Source organism: Ursus arctos, unplaced genomic scaffold (assembly GCF_023065955.2).
Source record: "Ursus arctos isolate Adak ecotype North America unplaced genomic scaffold, UrsArc2.0 scaffold_3, whole genome shotgun sequence".
NCBI classification, from domain to species: Eukaryota; Metazoa; Chordata; class Mammalia; order Carnivora; family Ursidae; genus Ursus; species Ursus arctos.
In genome coordinates this window covers 61,472,619-61,496,808 of record NW_026622985.1, presented here as the reverse complement: position 1 = coordinate 61,496,808, position 24,190 = coordinate 61,472,619, and the positions used below count along the sequence as shown (strand labels likewise).

The window sequence follows — 24,190 nt, the reverse complement described above, 5'->3', positions numbered from 1 at the left end:
TTATTGAGATATAATTGATAAGTAACATTTTGTAAGTTTAAGGTATACAATATGTTGATTTGGTATAACATTATTATATTTCAATATGATTACCACCTTAGTGTTAAACATATCTATTATGTTTACATAATTATTATTTCTTTTTTTGTGGTGAGAGCATTTAAAATTTAGTCTCTAAGCAACTTTGACGGGTATAATACAGCATTGAATATAATCACCATGCTGTGTGTTAGATCTCTAGAACTTACCATGTTCTAGTTGCAAATTGTACCCTCTGTCTGAGGTTTCTCTTATCCCTCCACCCCTTAGCCCCTCATAACCACAATTCTACTCTTCGTTTTTACAAGTTAGGCTTTTTTAGATTTCACGTGTAAGTGATACCATAGTATCTGTCTTTCTCTGTCTGACTTACCTCACTTAACGTAATGCCTTCAGGGTCCATCTTACGTTAAATTTTACGTATAGGTAACAGAGAATTAAAAGTTAGCTTACAGAAGAGTTTTATGTTCCATTTCAATTTAATGTTTTCAATGCGGAATGCACTCATCCTTGATTTCAGGAACAAAATTGGTCCAAGCCCTGAATTGATTCAAAACTCTTTTTTGTTTCCTGGAAAAAAAATTTTACCCATCCTCAGACCTACTCACCTTGAGGCTAGTATCTGCAGGATCATGATGAAACCTTCATCTGGAGGGAAGAAGAGAAATCCATTTTCTACAGTTTCACAGCAGAATGTTGACTCTGTTGCTTGTATCTAAATGAGAGGGTTCTCTCTTCAACCAGCAATTCAAATAACAACATTTCAGCAACTGAGCAGAATTTTCACCCATGAAGTTTTTCTCTCTGCCAAAGCTTATTTCTGATACTTAAGAAAGGTGGTCTAGACTCGGATATCCTAACAATATTGGTCTATGAGAGGAAAGAAAGGGAGACTAACATATGTGAGACTTTGGTATTAGAGTTTATTTCATTTAATCCTCAAGGAGTCCAGTCAGATGGATATTACAGATAAAGACCCAGAGGCTCAAAGATTAAATTAAAATAAAGTCTGTCCAATTGCAGAGCTCCAGCACTTTCCAATTTATTTTTGTTGCATCTCTAAGGCCTTTGAACTCTTCTCTATTGAAGGTTATACACTTGGCTATATTATCTTATTTCCTTGCTAAAATGCTTTCAGCTTTCACGAAGCATTAATAAAAGAAATATCCATTTGAAGAATATTTCTGTACCTTTGTGAAACTATAATTAGTTGAGTGTACTCTGTTATCTAATTGCTTTCCTGCATAAGTACCTGTATAACACATTTTTCATAATTAGCGTCAAGATTAATTTTCCTCACAAGGTGGATTTATGAACCTCCTTTTAACAACTGTAACTATTCTATTAAATGAGCTGGACTCAACAGGAGACAAGCAGAAAGCAACTCCCATTTTTTTCCTCCTAATGCTTCTTAAAACCTGTGTTCTAGACTTGTTTCCCCCCACACTCCCCAAATATAGATTAAATCGCAGGAGGTTCCATACATATTCTTTTCCTTTTCATTTTGAAGAAAAGCTTCATTTCAGTAAAATTTTTTTTTGAGATCTTTGAAATTTTGTGTCTTTTGACCACAGAACGTGATATATATCTGTTTATTTAGTTCTTGTTTAATTTCCTTTAAAAATATTACATAGACTTTTAGAGATTTTACCGATGTTTCATTAGATTTGTTCCCTTATATAGGAAAGCAGTTGGATAATAGAGTACACTCAATTTTCTATTTTTGATACATTTTAAAAGATTGGGTATTTTATATTTTTAGGTATATAGTCCTACATGTGTTAATTAGGCAAAGTCCGTTAATTGTGCTATTCAAATTATTTAGATATCTACTATTTTTGTTTATTTCAGTTACTAGAAGAGGAATCTAGTTTTCCTAGATTACTCTGAAAATCTTCCACTTTAACATTTGATTTGTCTATGTCTGCTTTCAGTTCTGCAAATTCTTTAAATATTTTGATGCAGTATTATGATGTGCACAATTGTTAAACATTCTTTCCATTTCTATGTAATGTGCCTTAAAAAATTTTAAGTGCATCTGTGTATGTGGTAAGAACACTTAACATGAGACATCCCCTCCTCAAAGACTTGTAAGTGCAGATAGAGTACAGTATTGTTATCTACAAGCACAGTGTTGTGCAGCTGACTGCCAGAGTTTATGGATATTGCATAACCGAAATTGTATATACATTGATTAGCAACTTCCCATTTCCTCCTATCCATCCAGCCACTGGCTATCACTATTCTATTCTTTGCTTCTATGTGTTTGACTATTCTAGATACCTCATAAAGTGGAATCGTGCGCTATTTGTCCTGTGATTACCTTATTTCACTTAGCATAATGTTTCATTCATATTGTTCCATGTTACAGGATTTCCCTCTTTTTTAAGGCTAATGATATGCCATTGTATGTGTACCACACACTTTTTAATCATTTATTCATTGGTTGTGATTTAGGTTATTTCCACACTTTAGTTTTTTTTTTTTTCCTGTTGTTTGACTTTATTTAACCATATGCAAATATTAATTTTTCAATTTAAAAAAGCTACCATAGAAACATTCCAAAGTAACATGGCTCCAACATAATTATTTCCTTTTTTTAATAATAATATTTTTTTATTATATTATGTTAGTCACCATACAGTACATCCCTAGTTTTTGATGTAAAGTTCCATGACTCATTACTTGCGTATAACACCCAGTGCACCATGCAATACGTGCCCTCCTTAATACCCATCATCAGCCTATCCCAGTCCCCCCCCCGAAGCCCTCAGTTTGTTTCCCAGAGTCCATAGTCTCTCGTGGTTCATTCCCCCTTCTGTTTACCCCCCCCTTTCTTCTTCCCTTCCTTCTCCTACCGATCTTCCTACTTCTTATGTTCCATAAATGAGTGAAACCATATGATAATTTACTTTCTCTGCTTGACTTATTTCACTTAGCAGTATCTCCTCCAGTCCTGTCCATGTTGCAGCAAATGTTGAGAAATCATTCTTTTTGATGGCTGAGTAATATTCTATTGTATATATGGACCACATCTTCTTAATCCAGTCATCTGTTGAAGGGCATCTAGGCTCCTTCCATGATTTAGCTATTGTGGACAATGCTGCTATGAACATTGTCCACACTTTGGATACATGAATAGTGCTACAGTGAACATAAGAGTGCTTATCTCTCAAGATTCTATTTTCAATTCTTAAAATTAATAAAATCCCTTATTTAATTATTAATTAATTTATTAATTAAAATTAATTAATCCCTTATCAGAGACACAGATAAATAAGATTGCATCAAATTAAAAAGCTTCTGCAAAGGAAACAATCAACAGAGTAAAAAGGCAATGTATAGAACGGGAGAAAGTATTTGCAGACCACATATCTGATAAGAGGTTAATATCCAAAATATATATAAAGAACTCATAGTACTCTGGGAAAAGACAACTTTATTAAAAAATGGGCAAAGGACTTGAACAGGTATTTATCCAATGAAGATATGCATATAAGATTTTAACTTAATTGGGTAAATATCCGGGAGTGTGATTGGTGGATTGTATTGTAAGGCTATGTTTAATTTATAAGAAATTGACAATCTTATCAGGTTTTTGGATTTCAACGATTCTAATACGTATGTAGAAGTATGTCCTTGTTGCTTTAATTTACAGTTGCCTAATAGAATATTACATTTACCATCTTTACATGGTAAATAACATGTGGTTATTTGCTATCTGTATATATTCTTTGGGTAAGATATTTATTCAGATCTTTTGCCCATTTTTAAATTGGGTTATTTTCTTATTTCTGAGTTTTAAGAGTTCTTAGTATATTTTGCATACCAGACCTTTATCAGATACGAGTTTTGCAAAGATTTTCTCACAGTCTCTTCTTTGTCTTTTAATTTTCTTAATTGTGTTTTTTTGCAGAACTGAGGTCTTTAATTTTAAGAATGTCCAATTTATTAATTTTTTTTCATGGGTCATCTTCTGATTTTATATCTAAAAACTCATTATCAAATAAGGTCATCTAGGTTTTTTCCTTATGTTATCTTTTAGAAGTTTCATAGTCTACATTTTAAATTTAGGTCTAATATCCATTTTGAGTTACTTTTTTTGGAAAGGAGTAAGGTCTAGGTCTGGGTTCATCTTTTGTGGATGGAAGTCCAAGTCTTCCAGCCCATTTTTTGAAAAGACTGTCATTTCTCCATTGAATTACCTTTGTTCCTTTGTCAAAAGTTTATTTGCTTGTAATTGTGTGGATTTGCTTCTGGGCTTTCTGTTTTATTGCATTGTTTAATTTGTCTATTATTTTTCTAATACTATGCTGTCTTGATTACTGCAGCTCTTTGGTAAGTCTTAAAGTCAGCTAGTGTTCAGCTCTTTAGAGTTTTCTTTTTGTCTTTGATTGCGAGCCGTTTTTACCATGATATCCCTAAGTGTGGTCAGGTTTTTGTTTGTTTTAATTTATCTCTTGTTGGGGATTTGTAATATTTTATGAATCCGTGATTTCTTCTATAAATGTTGAGAACGTCTCAGATATACTCTCTTTAAATATAGCTTTTATTTCATCCCTTCATCCCTTTCTGAGATATACAGTATAATGTATTAGACCTTTACACTATGTGTTCTGTATTTAGTATGTTCTTTCATATGTTTTTCATCTCTTTATCATTTTATACTTTTTTCTAAATGTTTTCTTCTGACCTAACTTCCAATTTTTCACTTCTTTGGTTGTGTTTAACTTGCTTTTAAATCCATCTTTGACTTCTTAATAGTGATTATTGTAATATTTAGTTAAACGTTCCACTTTCTGTTATTCACTTTCTATTCCAATACTCTCCTGGAATTTTCAATATTATCTGTTATTTCCTTGCACATATCAAAAGGAAAGTCTATGTCTGATGATGCCAAACGTGTTTTTGAATAGTTTGCAAGCAAAGAGTGGTTTTTACATTTTTTTAAAGTATCGTTTAAAAAAATAGAAGAAGAATATACAACAGAAACTGTATGTGGCACACAGAGCATAACACATTTACTATCTGACTTTTTACATAAAATATCTACTGACCCATGAAGTAGATTCTTTATGGATCTATTTCTAGTGATAATGTCTTATCTCCTGTATCTGGTTAGTTTTGATGTGGTGTTGGATATTGTACATGAACAATTACAGAGTTAATTTGGGACTACGTTGATATTAACTTCTTCCAGATAAGATTTGCTTCTGGTAGGCAAGTAAAGGCACTAACAATCTTGAATCACCCACATGCAATGAGAGAATGAGCTAATTCAAAGGTGGGCTTTAGTCTGCCTGAGGACTGCTTAATTTCTGGTTCTCTCATATTACAGCCCAAACCAAAGCTTGGGGACTTAGCAGAGATCACATTCTTGGTGTGCCCTGAGTACAGAGTCTATCGAAATCTCCCAACTGCCTCTATTAGAATCTCCTTCTGTTGGAATTGGCAGATGCTTCTGGGATAAAAGCAACTTAAAATGTCACGCTCATCACTGTAGATTTTCATCTCTTCTCTGTTTTTAACTTCCTAATTCTTTTTTGCTTTGTTAGTAATCTGTGGCTTTCATATAGGTTTTGAAATATTTTTTCTATTTATTCTAGTTCTTAATGATAAGGTTGGTTCAAATTATTCTGACGGTCATTATTGGAAATAAATTTTACTCTTATATTTACTTTTCTTATGAATAGTGAGGTGTTTGTTTTTGACTTTTTTCATGTTTGCTTTTTTAATATTTTCATTTCAGATAGCTTCATTATTTCCCATGTATGTTGTGGGGTACATTGAGCCAAACAAATTTCAGAAGATCATTTATATGAACATGGTAACATTTTTAATATTATAAATCAAATATTAAAATAAGATTTCAGGATTTATAAAACAACTGACTCTATTTTATGGGGTACCTTCTTGCAAGTAGTATTTAATAAATATATATAATGTTGATATTATCTAGAAGGAAAGATTACATTATTATATATCTATATAATATTCAGATCTATGATATTCAGATGTTTTATGTTCTGTGAAACATAATTTTTTTTTTAATTTTAGTGTTTTATTCATTATTGTCACTACTTTTGAAATTGCTTTTTCTCCCCAAGACCTGAGATTTTTAGCACTTTGCATTAATATGACACTGTAAATTTTATGTTTTTGCATTTTTTAAATCTTGGTTTCCAAACACAAACATATATTTAAGTAAGAAAATAAAGCTTTGATAGTGATGGAAATCTTCAAGTAGTCCGACAAAAATAAGATTAGAAAATTAATACTTACAACTAAGTCTTTCTTATTGTATCACTCCATTATTGAATCAATAGAAGCAATAGTCTTTTTTTTCTGCTTTGTTTATATCAAGTACCAGAGAAATAAAATTAAATTTTGCTGTATATAATTTATGGTGTTGAAAAACTTAGACCCTATCTGAGTATTGAAATTCTATTATCATTTGGCCAGGATTTATCTATTTATTAATCTTATTTATGCATATGAGGTTTGTATTAGAAATTACTATGTATGTAGACAAAGTATGCATTATGCTATACATCTAATAACAATGAAACAGATGTTTCCTTTCTTCAATTTGCAGGCTTCAGTTCTCCTTTGTTTTGTGTTGATGTTTGGAAATCCAATGTATTTGTCTTCTTATTATTCTTCATCTTTGTTAATGACATTGGTAAGTGTTTGCTAAGCATATGAAGATTTTTTTTTTTTTACCTGTCAAATAGTAGGTTTACGCATGTAATATAAGTTTAGGAGAATAAATAGTGCCCTTCACTGATTATTTCCCACGTGAAAAACTTTTTCCCAAATAGTGCTTTTTTCTCTCTCTCATTCTTGAAAACTGAATACAATACAAAGTTTATCTCTTTAATGTCCAGGTAAATATTTTAGAAAACCATCACAAGGTAATAAGCTTTACTTCAAAACTATGCCATAATTTATAATTAAAATTAGTTATTTCCTTCTATATCACTTCAGTACACTAGATAGTTATTGCAATGACATTACCATTTCCCAAAACATTTTTGGAACTCCTCTGAAATGTTTTCATATATTGTGGCACATTCTTTTGGATATCTTCACTAGTGGCAAATCTTCATCTTTCAAAGGTGGATTTAATTTTTGGAAATGACCAAAGTCTTGTGAACAAAGTGGGTGGTTAGATATTGGGTTATCTAGATCTTGATCAAAATACGGTGTGATAGGGGCGCCTGGGTGGCACAGTCGTTAGGCGTCTGCCTTCGGCTCGGGGCGTGATCCCGGCATTCTGGGATCGAGCCACACATCAGGCTCCTCAGCTGGGAGCCTGCTTCTTCCTCTCCCACTCCCCTGCTTGTGTTCCCTCTCTTGCTGGCTGTCTCTCTCTCTTCAAATAAATAAAAATAAAATCTTAAAAAAAAAATACGGTGTGACAATAATTAGACTGATTTTCTTGACCATAACTAAATTATCTCTGAAGGCAGTTTGGAAAGAGGGGTTTCAAACTGTTTCGAGCAATGGCAACATGATTAGAATAATGTATAGTCTCCTCATGTGACTTACTTTCATGGGATAACACTCATTTGGACATGTATTTAGAATGGTGGTTCAATAAAATTGTTTTGTTACTTTATAGTCACATTTCTGATATTCATGAGCCAGAACGTGGAGTGTTTTCCTGCACTGGAATGTTTCTGCGATATTCTCTTTCCATGATGTAAGAAATTATATGAACCACAGTAATACCAAAATATGGCACTTTTTCATGTGTGATGCATTGATTAACTCTTGAAATTATACCTATATTTTAACATTTTGCTCCCCAAGCTTTTTTTCCTTTGGCCTCATAGTAAGTAATCCCTCCTATTTCTTTTTCCCCAAAAACATTTTCAACATTTATCAAACTTTGATAGCATTACAAAGTAGAGGACTTGCAATCATCTACCTTTTTTTATGAAAACATTTTATTTTGAAATATAGCACACATATAGAAAACTGCATAAAACAAATGTTTTATATACTTAGTACTGACTAATACTAATAAGTACTGATAAATGTACTGTTTTTTGACAAACATTCTTAAACTACCATTAAATCAAAATTAGAACTTTTCTAACCATTCTAGAAGCCCTCTATGTGCCCTGCACCAATTATAACTCCCCTGCACTGGGCTAAAGCAGAAATAACTATCTAGACTCTGGTAATTTCTCCTAGCTTTCCTTTATAGTTTCATCACTTAAGTTTCTATTTTTATCTACAGTTTTTTCATGTATCTTCCTGGTGTTATTTCCAAGAAATTTATTTTTTAAGAATTCAGGTCATTGAACATCTGGAGGTTTCTGTGTTCTAGATTTTGCTCTTCGAATCCTCATGGTTTAGCTTTATGTCTTCCTTTGCCTTCTTTATTTATAATACAATTGATCTTTGAATAGTGCAGGGAGGGGGTTTAGGGACATTAAGCTCCCATGCAGTTGAAAATCCACTTATAATTTTTGATTCCCCTAAAACTTAACTACTGATAACATTGACAGAGGCCTTGCTGATAACACAAAAAATTGATTGCCATGTATTTTATATATTATGTGTACTATGTACTGTGTTCTTAAAGTAAGCTCTAGAGGAAAGAGAATGTTATTAAGGAAATCATAAGGAAGAGAAAATACATTTGCAGTACTGTACTTATTGAAAAAAATCCATGTATAAGTTGATCCATGCAGTTCAAGCCCATGTTGTTCAAGGGTCAACTGTATATTAATAATTGGACCTAAAACTTATACAGGTTTGATCCCTTTGGCGAGTCTATAGTATTGTTTTTTCATCAGGAGGCACATAATATCTGGTGCCTCTCTTTATATGGTGGCAGCCATCAGTGCTTAGTGCCAGATCCATTAACTCAATAGGGATAACAAAATGGTGATGTATCAATCCTTCACTTACAATTCATATAGGAAAATAAAGTACATGCCTAAATAAAGAAGTTGGGAGGAGGTAGAAAAATATTTGAAGAAATAATGACCAAAAATTTTCCAAATTTGATGAAAATTATTAACTGAGCAATGAGGAATTGTATTGAATCCCAGTACAAGAAACTGAGAGAAAGCTATAATAAGGCACGTGATGATCAAATTGCTCAAAATTTTTGATAAAGAGAAAATCCTAAGAACAGCCAGAGAAATAAGACATATTAAATATAGAACCAGAGGGTAAGGATGTCAGTAGATTTTTCATAAGAAAAAATGCAAGCAATAAGACAGTTAAGCAATATCTTTATAAAATACTTAAAAAATATGGTGAATCTACAATTCTATACCCAGCAAACATATCTTTCAAAAATTAAGGCAAAATAAAGATTTTTATGATGAGCAGATTTTCATTAAAATAAATGTTAAAGGAGGTCCTTCAGATGAAAGGAATAAAATATTAGATGTCAGTCTGGTTCTACACAAATGAAGGGCACTGAAAATGATAGCTAAAGGTAAACATGTAAGGTTTTCCTGACATTTTTAACAACATGGATGGACTTTGAGGGCATCATGCTATGTGAAATAAGAGAGAAAGACAAATACTATCTTTCCATTTGTGTCTTTAGTTTCTTTCAGCTGTATTTTGTAGTTCAATGTATTAAGTCTTTCACCTCTTTAGCTAAGTTTATTCTTAAAACTTTATTGTTTTTGAGGCTATTGTAAATGGGAGCATTTTCTTAATTTCCTTTTCAGAGTGTTGATTGTTAGTGTGTAGAAATACAACAAATTTTTGTATGTTGATTTTGTATCCTGCTACCTTACAGAATTTTTTAAATTAATTCTAACTGTGTATGTGTGTGATCTCTAGTGTTTTCTACATAGAAGATCACATCATCTGCAAACAAAGATAGCTTTACATCTTCCTTTACAATTTTTATGCCTTTTATTTCTTTTTCTTGCTTAATCGCTATAGCTAGGACTTCCAGTACTATATTGAATAGAAATCATGAAAGTTGGCATCCTTGCCTTGTTCTTCATCTGTAAAAGCTTACAGTTTTTCACCATTTAGTACGATGTTAGCTGTGGGATTTTCAAATATGACCCTTATTATGTTAAGGTAATTTCCCTCTATTCCTAATTTGTTGAGAGTTTTTATCATGATAGGATGTTGAATTTTGTCAAATGCTTTCCTGCATCTATTGAGATGATCTTGTGATTTTTAATCCCTCATTCTGTTAATGTAGCATGTTATATTAATTGATTTGCATATGTTGAACCATCCTAGTTGCAAGATAAATCTCAATAATGGTGTATGATCCTTTTAATGTGTGCTGTTAAATCTGGTTCGCTTGTGTTTTGTTAAGAATTTTTGTATTTATGTTCATCAGGGATATTAGTCTGTAGGTTAGTTTTCTTGTAGTGTCCTTGTCTGGCTTTGGTATCAGGGAAATGCTGGCCTCTTGAAATATGTTTGGAAATGTTCTCTCCTCCTAAGTTTTTTGTAACAGTCTGAGAAGGGTCAACATTAATTTTTCTTTAAATATCTGGTAGAGTTCACCAGCAAAGCCATCTGGTCCTTGTCTTCTCTTTGTTGGGAGTTTTTTGATTATTTGTTCAATCTCCTTACTAGTTATAGGTATGCTCAGAGTTTCTGTTTCTTTATGATTCTGTCTTGGTAGATTGTATGCTTCTAGGAATGTGTCTGTTTCTTCTGTATAATCCAATTTGTTAGCATCTAGTTGTTCATAGTAGTCTCTTATAATCTATTTTGTTTGGGTTTAGTTGTTTCAGATAGGAGGGTATGTATGGTTCCTGTTGTATCAACTTGACCAGAAGCAGAAGTTCCATCCTGATTGATTTTAATAATTTATTTTTGGGGTGAAATACCATGTTTCTAAGAATAAGAAATATACAAATATACAAAAAGTTATATTCCCATTTCTTCTTACATCATTCTCCACCTTTCTTTTCACCTTGGTCCTACCTTTCTTGTAAGATATCTCATTGGTTTTCTGGTTTGCCCATGTGGTTGTGTTTTTTTCTTTTTTTGCACTAATAAATATTACATATTTTTAAAATTATATCTCCTCTTATTTACATGAGAGATAGCATACTATAGATTTCTGCACTTTGGCTTATCATCCTATTGTAGATATCATGTAACAACCTATCCTGGCTATTATTCCATATAATTTTATAGAGTTCTTCTTCATTCTTTTTATAGTTTCATAGTACAGCACTGTGCATGTTCCATAGATAATTCAACTACTGTCCAATGTCTGGGCATCAATGTTGTTTCTATATTTTGTTATTACAGTTGCTGTGTATAATCTGGTACATTTATATTTTCCTGTTGTTGGAAGTTCAGGAGTCCTGGTTCACTTTGAGCTAACCGGATGATGCAAAATTCCACTCAAAATCTAAGTAATACACAGGCCTAAGATTTCAGTTTCTCATAGGAAGGTTTTGTTTTTGTTTTTGTTTTTGTTTTACCCCAAACTTGAAAAAAACAAATACCTTATCGCCTGGTAGCGATGGTAGGAGGAGTATTCCTAGTCATTGTGTGTCTGTCAGTTTGGGCTGCTATGGTAAAAATACTGTAGACTGGATAGCTTACACAGAAATTTATTTTTCACAGTTCTAGAGGCTGGGAAATCCATGATCAGGGTGCCAGCCAATTTGGTTCTTGGTGAGGGCTCTTTTCTTGATTTGCAGACAAGTGCCTTCACTATATCTTTATGAAGTGGAGAGAGAGACATCTCTCCCATGTCTCTTCGTACAGTAGCACTAGTCCCCTTCATGAGGCTCCGCCCTCATGGCCTAATTACCTCCCAAAGGTTTCACGTTCCCATGTGTCACATTGAGGATTAGAGTTTCAACACGTGTTTGGTAGGGGACATAAACATTTAGTTGATAGCACTAAAGGGTAAAGGGTATGGTTTTGGAGGACCCCAGCTTTATGCATGTCTTAAGTCCACTTTCTTACCTTCCATAGTCCCAAGCCCTTTTCTACTTTTGATGCAAGCCCATAGTTAAAACTTTATTCTGCAGTCCTCCTTTAAGACTGCCCTAGATTTTCTCCTAATTGTTTCCGTTTTTTAAAGTCATCTGCCTTTCTCTGACACCTGGAAAATTCATTTTTTTCTTATAAGTTCACTTAGACATATTTTAAACATTTAAAAATATTTAGTAATTCAGAGAGGAAAGGTTTTCATGTTAATTTAGACCGCTGATTTTGCTGGGTGACTTACATATATACCCTTGCATGCACACACCTCCCACATACCATCTACACCCTCAGAGGAGTGGCCTGCACAAGACATCCCAAGTAACTCAGTGAGGGATTAACTTGATTGTAAAAGCAACTTTTTGGCATACAAAGCATTTAGCTGTCACTACAAGGAAATTTTTCAGGTCCAAATTTTGAAAAATCAACAGTTAAGAAGGAAAATGGGTGGCGATAGCCAAGGTGGAAGCAGGTGACTGTGTAATTTTTGAAATGTATCATTCGTATAAAGTGTCAATTTTATTTAATTGTTTCATTTTATATCATGTGCATTTTAGGTGATAATTCTAAAGAGAAATAAAATTCAAAGATTGGGAGTGTCTGAACTCAACTTTTGGGTAAGGTTCAACATTTTTAACCATTTCTTCAAACTCTTTATTTCTATAAACTGAATACAGACAATATACTTTAAAAATTGAATGATTTATGGTCAATAAATCTTATCAATACCTACTCACATAGGGCGAGAAATAGCCCTTAGTAACATCTACAAGTCATTATCAAGAAATGAGTTTAGTTATTTCAATGCTACGTTCATGCCTCTCTTTACTTTTCATCTTGGGGTACCGTTACTGCCTTGCTTTCTAAATTTCTATTTGTCTTGAGTTTCTCTCTTTAGATTTAATAACTTTCTCTTCAAAATAACTGAGTCTGTAGTCCTGACCCCACTTTCCCTTTTTGTTTTTTCTACATCTGTCATCTGTCTGTTCTTCTGCTTCCCAATTTAGACTATTATTTTTGTTTCTCTACCATTTTCCCTACAGTCTCCCAGCCCCTTCTTATTTCAACTCAGCCACTACCTAATCTGTTTGACTTCTTCCCAAATATGCAAATGGATCGCCCATGTTACCGCTATATTTGTGTGTTTTGTTTCCAAGTAAAATAAGTATATTATTAGGTAGGCACTGCAATTACTAATTCTCATAATATTGGATAGATGACATTCCTTCTTTTTCTCTTGGTCTTTAATGAAGATGTATACCTATTAAAAATAAAACCTGTATTGAAGAACTATGTGATTACATATGATGTATTAATAGGGTAAAACTGGAGAAGTTTGGTAAGATCAGGTAGATTTCTATCCAGAATGCAAAAGAACAAAATGGACAGAGTTGCCAGTTACTCACTGCTGGAGGCTTTCTCCCATCCCTAATGATGAAGATGTAGGAATATTTGTGCACTTGAATTATTAGATGACATGGCCCTTCTAATATGTGATTTTTTTTTACTTCAGAAAAATTAGCAGTTTTTAAAAGATTAAACCAAGAAATCAATGGGAAATTCAAAGATCTTCATTTAGTAACTGAACTCAAAGTCAAAATTTCCATTACAAACTACTGAAAAATGGCAACAAATAGAACAGTGTCCATGGACATTTAGGGAATTTTGTCAAAGCTGTACTAAGAAGAAAATTTACTGTCTTAAGTATTTATAGTTTAGACTGGAAAGAGTAAAAAAATTAAGCTTTCAACTCCAGAATTTCAAAGAAACGAAATCTAAGGAGAAAAAAGTTGAGATATAATTAATGTTCAGCTTAAATTTATATTTTGAAGTTGATATAATTGATATTGTCAGTCTTTTGCAAAAGGGAGAAACAAATCATGTTACTCATTTAGACAATGCAAAGGATATTTTGGCTTTTTATGCCTTTTTTTTTTCATAAAAGACAAAGGAAAAGCAAAGATGTTTTGTGAACTAACACTTTTTTTTTTTACAAACCCCTCCCCCAAACCTTTTTACTCCCAGTAATTCTTTCATGCCTGTGGAATAAAAATTACATTGTGTATCTTACTCTGTATGGTATTTAGAAACCAAAGATCTGAGTGCTGAGTGTTTTCATTGCTACCACTGTGTCCTTGCTTCTAGACCCATACATATAGATACATATACACGCATACATCTAGATATTTGTATCATTGAAATTCCACAAGGAGAGGTGAAAGAGAGTGGGGCTGAAAAAATGTTGAATAAGCAATGGCTGAAGACTTCCCAAATTTGGTAAAAGACATGTATCTACAGAGTCAAGAAACTGAGTGAATCCCAAGTAGTATAAACCCAACAAAATCCATGCCAGGATATATCATAATTAAATTTTTGAAAACTAAAGACAAAAAAACCTTAAAATCAGGCAGAGAGAAATGATTTGTTACCTATAGGACAAAACTGATTTGGATTATGGTAACCTTCTCATCTGAAACTATGGAGCCTTAAGGAGATGGCATAACGTTTGTCAAATGCTGAAAGAATTGTCAACCACAAATTACATGTCCAGTGAAAGTGTCTTTTAGGAGTGTAGGGGAAATAAAAGACATTCTCAGATGAAAGAAAACTAAGAAAATTCGTTGCTAGCAGAGCAATCCTTAAAGAATAGTTAATGGAAATTCTTGAGGCAGAAGGTAAACGACCAGAAGAAATCTTAGAACATCAGAAAGAAATAAAAAAAAAAAATGGATACATAAAGGAATAAACAGACTGTTCTTGAGTATTTCCTTTCATGTGTTTTCTCTCGGTTTATTTTGTTATACTTTAGCTAGATGTTTGAATCAAATTTTAATTTATTTTTTCTCTCATTTTTATTGATATGGGTTCTTGAGGCCATGGATTTTCTTCTGATCATTGTTTAAATGACTTTCTTCATTTCTAATATGTACTTCTCATTATCATATTTTAAAAAATTGTTTCTCTTTCACTTAAAACTTAATAGAAACTTTGCTAATTTCCAAGAGGAAGGGCCTTTTGGTTTTCTGACTTTGTTATTAATTTCTAGTTTTATTACCTCATGATGACAGAGGGTTGTTTGTAATATTTTTAGTTTATGGAACTCCTGGATGCTTTCTCTCTGACCTAATAGATGATCATTTTTTTTGTGAGTATTTTATATTTGCTTGAGATGAAGATCTATCCTTTATTAATAGGACATGTTTTGATAAATTTATTGACAAGATTTATTTTTTAATGTTTTGGTCTTTTATAGCTTTATGTATTATTTGCCCACAGACCTATCTTACATTGAAAAAGTATATTTAAGTCTTTAGGTATTAGTGTGTTTCTCTTCTTGTATGTCTAGTAACTTTATAAAGATGGTTGCAGTTCATAGATGTTCATATTTATTATATTTTCTTCATGAATTGTATCTTTTAATGTCAAAATATGTTTTATATCTAATGCTTGTTGATGTGAACCTTAGTGATTGACAGGATTGTAAATATGACTCCTTATTTGCTTTGGTCACCCTTGTCTTTGTCACCTTTTTGAATCTGTTTCAGTACCTCTTCTCTGTACAACACAGGACAGGTCTTGCTTTGTGAGAATTTGAAGATTTTTTATTAATGTCATAAATGTTACGTATATTTTCTATTTACTATTTCTCAGCATATTTCATTACATGATTCTCTTTTACTTTTAACTTTCTGTATTCAGGAAGGTTGTTTCCTCAATTATTGCATGCTTGAAACTGGTTTTCTATAATCTTTATACCTGACTGACAGATGGGCTAGATATAAAGTTCCAGGTTCCCACTTTCTTGAGTGTCTTGAAAATGCTTCTACACAGTTGACATGCTTTTATGTTTCTTTTAACATGTATGATGCAAACCAAATTCTCTTGCCCTTCTAAGTTATGTGACCTTTGTGTCTAGAAGTGTTAAGGGATTTTTCTTCATTTTTAAGTTTTACTAGGCTATAGCTTGAGGTGGTTTACCATACTGGTCAATTTCCTCAGCACATGGTGAGTCCTTTCCAAATGTAAATTCAGGTCCTTTATGTCTAGGAAGTTTTCTTGGATTGTAGTTTTTCTGTTTCAGTTACCCTAATTATAAATATGTTTCCTGTCTTCTGTTTCTACCACTTTCTCTGACTCTTCTACTACCTTCTTTAATCTCATTTTTATTCTTTTGGAGTTTTGTTGTTATTGTTTCTGTCTTCAGTGCCCTTTTTGAATTTTTATTTGAATCTCTTCTCCTTTAGTTAGCTTGAGATTGTCTTCATTTTTCAATGGTTTTCTCCTTTTCTTCTATTTTCTATATTTAATAAGCACTCTCATTTTTTTCTGGTTTTGTCCATTTCTGTTCTTAGTTTAAAAAATATTTTTTAATAAAATTTTTTTTATATCTCTGTATGCTTATTTGAGCTTACTTAATTCAACTTTTAATTCTGCATTGTAGGTGTTTTCTGCTTTGTGAGATTTTTATTCATTAGAGCAGAGATCAGCAGCTGAAATGTTTGACTCATTTTTTTTAAACTTCTTATAGAAACTATGTATTAGGTATTATAGACATCTTTCATCTAATTATTTTGTGGTTAGAGCAGATGTTTCCTAATCCAGGTGCAACCTCTTTTGCCAATGTAACAAAATGTGGTTTTATCAATTAATAATAACTTCCTTTGTTCATCTTTCAGTGACAGTAGTGATTTTGTTTGCTCCCCAGTTATTTTTCTGGATACTGAATTTTCCCTTCTTGTTTCCTTTTCCACACATTCTCCTAGAGGGCTTCTCTCTTTTTCTTTTCCCTTCCTCTCTTTCCAGAATTAACGCCTTTCTGGGATCAGTATTTTTTATACTGAACCCTTGAAGTCCCTGCTCCATAGCCCATCCTCCAGTCTCCTCACACATAAGGTGGACTTTCTTTTCCTAGAGTTATTTCAGCTCAGTCTGGGGCCCCTCATTTCCCTCTCCCCTCTTGCACATGGTTTTGAGACTCCCCTCATTCTCTACAAAGGCTTAGATCAGGACTTGAGACTTAACTTTGCTGTATGAATTGTTTCTATTTACAGGTAATTTGAAGTTTGTACTGTTACCTGTTTTTTATATTTGTGGTTGCATCGTTCTACCTGTTGGATAAGTGTGGAGAGATTTGGATTTAGGCCACTATAATTTTTCTCCAGGTTATCTAGAAGTCCACATTTGTGCTCTTTCTAATCAAAGTTAACCAAAAAACAAATAAAAAACAAACAGAAACCCCTATGTAAGTTTTAGTTTCTATTTCTCTCTTTAAAATATAGCTTAAATTTTCAAATATTCCTTTCTTGAAGAGGAACTTATATAATTTTATTTCCAAAAGAGCGGTAGAAGAATTTTTTATAATTTAATCCTATTTTTTGAGAAAAAGAGTTTTCAGCTAGGAAATAATATTTGGAAACAAGCATGTAGCTCCTTTCTTCACAGAAATTGAAAAGAAACAACTTAAAAAAATTCCTTTAGAATTTGTCGAACTCTAGTGTTGTTATGTATTTTATTACAGTGTCATCTCTTTCAGTTTTTTGCCTTTAAACAAAATTTTCTAAAGGAATATCCTTTGTTAGACCTCATCGTTAATATTCTTTACATGATTAAGATTTTCCTATACCATTTGTTGATATAATTGAATATTTTAACTGGGTAATTTTTAATTTTTATACTTTTATTTTCTAGCTGATTCAAGGCTGTGCTTGGTTGTGTGGAACAATTATTTTGAAATTTCTGACATCTAAAATCTTAGGTGTTTCAGATCATGTAAGTACCTTCTAGTTAAAGCATAAAAATTCCTGTAAATATGTAGCTAGATGAAAACTTTGAAACCATCTATTTTTACCTATTTATTTTATAGAGATTGAGTGTCTTGCTCAGAGTCCTAGGGGTAGTTATTGGCTGAGTCAGTAATAAAACTGTGCAGTTCAATGATCTTTTCAACGCACTAAGAAAAATCTATGAATGAATGCTGACTTAGCCATCCAGGAAAAATATTAATAATATCTTAAGTAGTTATGTGGTCATATTTCAGTTAAAATACAAATAGGGGCATTTGGCTGGCTCAGTCTGTAGAGTGTGTGACTCTTGTTGGGGTCATGGGTTCGAACCCCATGTTGGGTGTATAAATTACTTTAAAATCTTAAAAAAATCATCTGTTTAAAATAATAAGGTATTCATTTATTGCGAATGTTAACATATGAGCAGTCTGTACTCAGCTTTGAAATATAAAACTCTCACAATCTCAATGTAGTTTTATACACATATAATTACAGACTAAACTTAAGATGTGATTTGATATTTTTAAAACTTTTCTTGTAATGGAAAAGGAAAATGGGATATGTTAAAAGTTATCTACCTTTTCATCTTCTGGAAAATATATAGACCTATCCCTCATGTGTGGTGTGTGTTTGTTTTAAAGCCAATGTCTTACAGAATAGCCGTTGTCAAAGCAGAAGTCCCTATTCAGCTCATCAGTTCCGGGGAACAGAAAACAGTGCAGGCATTTATTTTTGATTCTTGACACTTAGTGTTTGGATATGAGTGTACATGAGTGTATCATACAATAATCTACTCTGAAATGTACTTCATCTCATACTATCCAATTAGGACCCCGTCTACTGCTGAAATTTCTTCACCTTTAACAAGAGATTATGACACTTACTCTCTGAAAGTTCAAGTGCTATCACTCTCCAGGAGAATTGAGCTTACATACATGTTGAGGATAAATAAAATTTCAAAATGTAAGGATATATTCACCATTATTGCTAGCTCTGCATGATGATTCATTAGGTTTATTTGTTGCTGCTGTTCTCTGGTATGTCTGACACATTTTCCTTTTTTCTTTCCTTTTTGTTCTTAACTTTTCATTCTGTAGGGGCTGTACATTTTACATTAAACTTTATTGAAGCCTCCTAAGTCATTTATTTATCTGTTAAATTGGTCTGTGGTTTTCTTTTCTGCCTTGCTCCACATTGTCACCCAGCTGATTACAAATCTTACACACACACACACACACACACACACACATCCCCTCGGTACCCTTGAGTGACTTCCTGTATGTGACAGCTGTGAGAAAGACTTGAAATGAAAGTGGTTTATTTATATTATTATCAATCATCCGGCCTAGTCCAAATTAGAAAAATAAAGTCTAAATTAACCTTGCTACTGGTAGATAAGGGGAACCATAAATAAATGAAAACCACAGACAATTGTTACATTTGATATAAAATAATTTTTGTTCCTGTAAAATAATTTGAATTAAGGTTTACATACCAAATTTTTTTTTTGGGCCTTCTGAGAATGCAATGGAAAAATAATTGTCTCACTGACAGTAGGTAATAAATAATCAGTAGAAAATAGGAGTTCTACGTTGAGTTTGGTAGGTGGTGTTTATTTCAAAAGCCTTGGAGATCAAGTAACTAAATTATATGTAGTTGTAGTTCTTATGATGAATAGCTTTTATGTTTAATGGCTTGAATGTATGTCTGAAAAATTCAACAAGTACGAAAAATTGTAATCAGTGTATGAGGCTTTGTGACAATGACAACACATAGAAAATTGATTCATGATTTGCAGTGTGTAGTGAAAGGGTTAACGTGCGATGGTTTCCTTCTTAGTAAATGGTGATTATAAAATCTCATGATTAACTGCATGGTGGTTTCTGCCCAGTGAGCGTCGATCTTAGCTCACTCTTTATATTATCATCTCTGTTTATTTTTTCTGACCTCTTTCTTCTTTTCATTTCTTTCGGTATTTCTCTTTGTTTTCAGTTTTCTTCATAATACAGTGCATAGCAGTGTATAGTTCACTGATTTTTTTAAAAATTTTCTTTGAGGGGCATCTATGTACCGTGGATTATCTTCTTTGTAGACTTTACTAATAAAACAAATCAATTATTATTGACCATAATTCTTAGTGTAATTTTAATTTGTTTTACTTTATTTTCTTCACAGATTCGCCTGAGTGACCTAATAGCAGCCAGAATCCTAAGGTATACAGATTTTGATACCTTAATTTACACCTGTGCTCCTGAATTTGACTTCATGGAAAAAGCGGTATGAATGTTTTTTTGATTTTTTTCCTTCTCTACAGGTATGATGGTTTTTTGGCTCTTGAGTTTTTCTTTTAATCTGAAACTCACAATTTTTATTCAGAGACATCCAACTTTACCTTTTTTTTTTTTTACTTTAACTTTTACTAGTCATACAGCATTCCTCACCTGTTTTTTTTTGTATGTAAAATCAACAAATAATGACCTCTCTCTTAAAGAGTTATTGGTGATGATTAAATGGGATAATCCAGGCACAGTGCTAAACATACTATTTGATCCACAGTGAATTATTATTATTACAGTTCAATTACTTTTATTTATTTTTTTTAAGATTTTTTATTTATTCATTTGGGAGAAGAGAGCTAACCAGAGCACGAGCAGGGGGGCTTGATCCCAGGACCCTGGGATCATGACTGGAGCCGAAGGCAGATGCTTAACCAACTGAGTCACCCAGGTGCCCCATGTAGTTCAATTATTTTAATAATCTAGGTCACTTAGAGGTATGGGACTGCTCAGGAAAAACAAATCCAAATTCTTGTTTTGGTTTTCAGAAACTAGTTTTATTTCACTTAACATTCCAAATATTGTAAACATTTTTAACAAGATGCTGCCAAGAAAGGTGTACTACTAATCATACATTATTCTCTTATCTATCCAACCAGTCATACATTCACTCAAAAACTATTATGACTACTATTTATTTATCTGTGAGGCAGTTTGCTGTAGGACTGACTACAAAGAGGAAAATGTCTTGGTTCCTGCCTTCAAGAATTATTTAATTTAGTGACATGGTGAATCACTCCAACCATAATAATGGTTCATGAGAATTATTTAGCTGCTAATGTTTTATTGCTTACTCATATTTACAGTAATTACGTAGACTGGCTTTCTTCCTTATTTGCTCCAGTTTCACCAATGAAAATGATGGAACTTCGCATCTCAGGAAATGATAATGTAGGGTCTGGGGATCAGTAAACATAAAATTTAAGAATTGATATTATGTAAATAAAAGATAAAACCAAAAGAAAGGATAGAATAATAGACATAACTTATTTTTGATTTAATGATTTTTACTGTTAAAATCTTTGGTACATTGTATAACTTCTTATAATTTTTATTCTTGTATTAGAAGATGAAGGTTGTTAAATAAATATAATATTCATTATATATAATTTATATAAATATATATAAATGTAAATTTCATCGTGATACTCAATTTGACATAGATTTTTACTCACTTAATGTAAATTTTAATAAATGACTATTTTGAATAATTTGCTTTATTTCAGACTCCACTGAGATACACAAAGACATTATTGCTTCCAGTTGTTATGATGATTACTTATTTTATCTTTAAAAAGGTATTTTAAAAAAATTTTATCATTTGCTTTTGGGTTCAAGATAAGGACTATAATGGATTAATGCTAATAGCTCAGAATTCCATTTTATTTTTAGGATGAACCCATCCCCCCCTTAAACAAATTTCTTATTCAGCTCTCTCTTGATTTAGTATTCTATGGGTTTTTTAGGAAGCCTCATCAGAGAGGATATTCTTATTCTTTCAAAAGAAATTTATCCCGGTTACCCACTATGTACCATGAACTACATTCACAGTGTCAGTCCACTAGGGCAAATAAAAGAGGCCTGCTCCTGTCTTGGAACTTACAGACTCGGTGGGTGGGTGGGGGCATCAAGCAAATTATCACACAAATGACTAAAGAGTTACAACTGTCATAGGTGCTGTGAAAGGAAGATAACAGTTCTGTATCTTCTAAACCTAAAGCACATTCAAGGAAGTCTTGATCCATTTTAAGACATGCACAGGAGAAATTTGTACAGATGTTCTTTAAAACATTGTCTATGTGTTCACTGTTTTCCCAACAAAAGAAAATATTGTGATAGAAGAAAAAATGTTCTAAAATACCTCTGGCAGATTTTCTTGGTCTGGAAGTGTATCTGAAAGCCTAGCTAAAGACACTGGGTCTTAATTTTTAGCATTTTTGAACCATCTTTATATTGTTTACAAGTTGTCTTAAGTTAGTATGTATTTTATACCTTCAAGTAGGTAGCAATAACGTTTCTCTACTACTATGCCAGGTGTGATCCTGTTGAAACAAGTTTTCTTTATTTAAAGTCAAATTGCATATCTTCTCTGTATAGTTCCAGCGCCCACATTTCTCATTCCTGTGTTTTCACGTAAAACGTGAATAATTTATGAGTGAGAAAGGCATCTGCCTTTACCTCTCTGTGGTTTCCCCCTGGATCCAATTCCCTAGGGACCACTTGGAAAGAGGATAGAGGTTGTAGGAAGGAATGGGTAAACTACACAGTGTCCCCTTGGCTGCACCTAGCTCTCCACTAGCCTGTTTCTAGTCCATCATGGCTAACGGTGCTATTCTTTAAGGCTCCACTTAGAGGGGCTAGTGCAGGAATCAACTATCCAGTAGGGAGATAGCTTAACATGGGAGAAGATGATAGCTAGATCTACCATTACTATTTTTTTGTTAAATTAAGATCCACAGCTCATAAACATAGTACTGTCTCCCAAACACACCACAGCTCAAACCATGCATATGCATTAACAGGCCTATTTGTTTATTTGCTGCGTGTGCACACACACATGTGCACACAGACATGTCCCCATCCTCGCAGCCATCAAAGCTTAACACCTTTCTGTCTCTATATAAACCCCTCCTCATTGTGGCTTATTTTTTACCTCAAGAATACTTCTGATGTTCATTAACTTTTTTAATTGTGTGAAATCGCTTCTGGAACGAAAGAAGGAAAGCATACATCATACGATTTTTCTTTGAAACTACTGAATCTTAAACTCTTATAAGCCCATATATTCTATTAACTAAACCCCTGAATAGGCTTTTTGCTTGCCTAAGTGACCAGAATCTCATTTGTAAAAAATGGTCTTGAACGAATGAGGTAAGTTAAAAATTCTAAACTTAGATTTCATCTTCGAATTCAAATTTCACTATGTATTTTTTCATTTTATCTCTAAATTATAAACTACATATTATGCACAGTGTAAAACTTGAAGTTCCCTGTAAATTTTTTACTGTACCTTTAAGTTGCCTAGGATTGCAGCTAAAGACTCTTTGGCCCAGTTAAGCCCCCACATTCCCCTTCACTCCTCCCTCCCTCCCTCCCTTTCTTCCTTCCCTCCCTCCCTCTCCCCTTCCTTCCTTCCTTCCTTCCTTCCTTCCTTCCTTCCTTCCTTCCTTCAATAAAAGAGGCATTTAGAACTTCAAGAAAATATTTGCCTGAGGCAGAGATGAGATTAAAGTGTTCCTGAGCACTCTAACAATAAAAACACTTCTTTCTAGTGAGGGTGTTTATGTTAATGAATCAGAGCATTTTAAATGTCACACAATTCCTTAGAAAAGCTTAATTTATTCTATTCACAGGCTTATCGTGATACTTTATGTGTCTTATCTACAAACACTTATCTAAGGTAATTATAATTGTTCTTAAATCATACTATATTCAGTTATTAAATAACTTGTGATATCAAATGGATGTAATTGTTTTAAAGTCATACTATATTCAGTTATTAAATAATTATTATAATATCAAATGAATGTATATTAAACCACCATTTTGATTAAGAAGGGAGACATGAACCAATCTTAGATGTTCTCTTAAAAAGGACTGAATGTGCTGTACTTAGACATCTCTTTTGTGTGTTTGGACTTGTTTTGGAGATATTTCTATTTGAATTAACTCAAACTTTAAATCAATTTAGATTAATTTTAATATATGACTAGAATTTAAAGTCCATGAACAGAAGTAAGCTAACGTTTTGTTTTGGCAATCCTTTTTTTTTTTAACTGTCAGAGAAAACATAATTATTTGTTTTTCTGTGTATTCATGAAATAGTTTTTCTGCATTTATTGTTAAAACCATTTGCTGTATCACATTTTTTTTGATGGTTTAAAGACGTCACTAACTTCACTGGCATAAACATGTGAGAAAAACGTAACTCAACTCACACATTGCAACAGGACATGAGAAGTAGATTGTGAAGAAAACTTCCTTATGAGGAAAATCTTAAATTACATTTTCTACTTGTTGATATATGATTAAATTTGATGTATTAATGAGATTTATTTTTTAGGACAGTTTCAA

At 32.6% G+C, this 24,190-nt stretch overlaps 1 protein-coding gene across 1 annotated transcript in view; it reads left to right on the top strand.

The window, feature by feature from the left end:
• The window catches only part of DPY19L2 (dpy-19 like 2), an 83,975-nt gene that overhangs the window by 30,436 nt on the left and 29,349 nt on the right, over positions 1 to 24,190 (top strand). Inside the window, exons 10-16 of the mRNA XM_026509105.4 lie at positions 5,789 to 5,866; positions 6,635 to 6,721; positions 12,555 to 12,614; positions 17,686 to 17,766; positions 19,956 to 20,057; positions 21,343 to 21,414; positions 23,470 to 23,516. Coding sequence (XP_026364890.2) covers positions 5,789 to 5,866; positions 6,635 to 6,721; positions 12,555 to 12,614; positions 17,686 to 17,766; positions 19,956 to 20,057; positions 21,343 to 21,414; positions 23,470 to 23,516 — 527 coding nt within the window. The remainder of the gene's footprint in view (positions 1 to 5,788; positions 5,867 to 6,634; positions 6,722 to 12,554; positions 12,615 to 17,685; positions 17,767 to 19,955; positions 20,058 to 21,342; positions 21,415 to 23,469; positions 23,517 to 24,190) is intronic.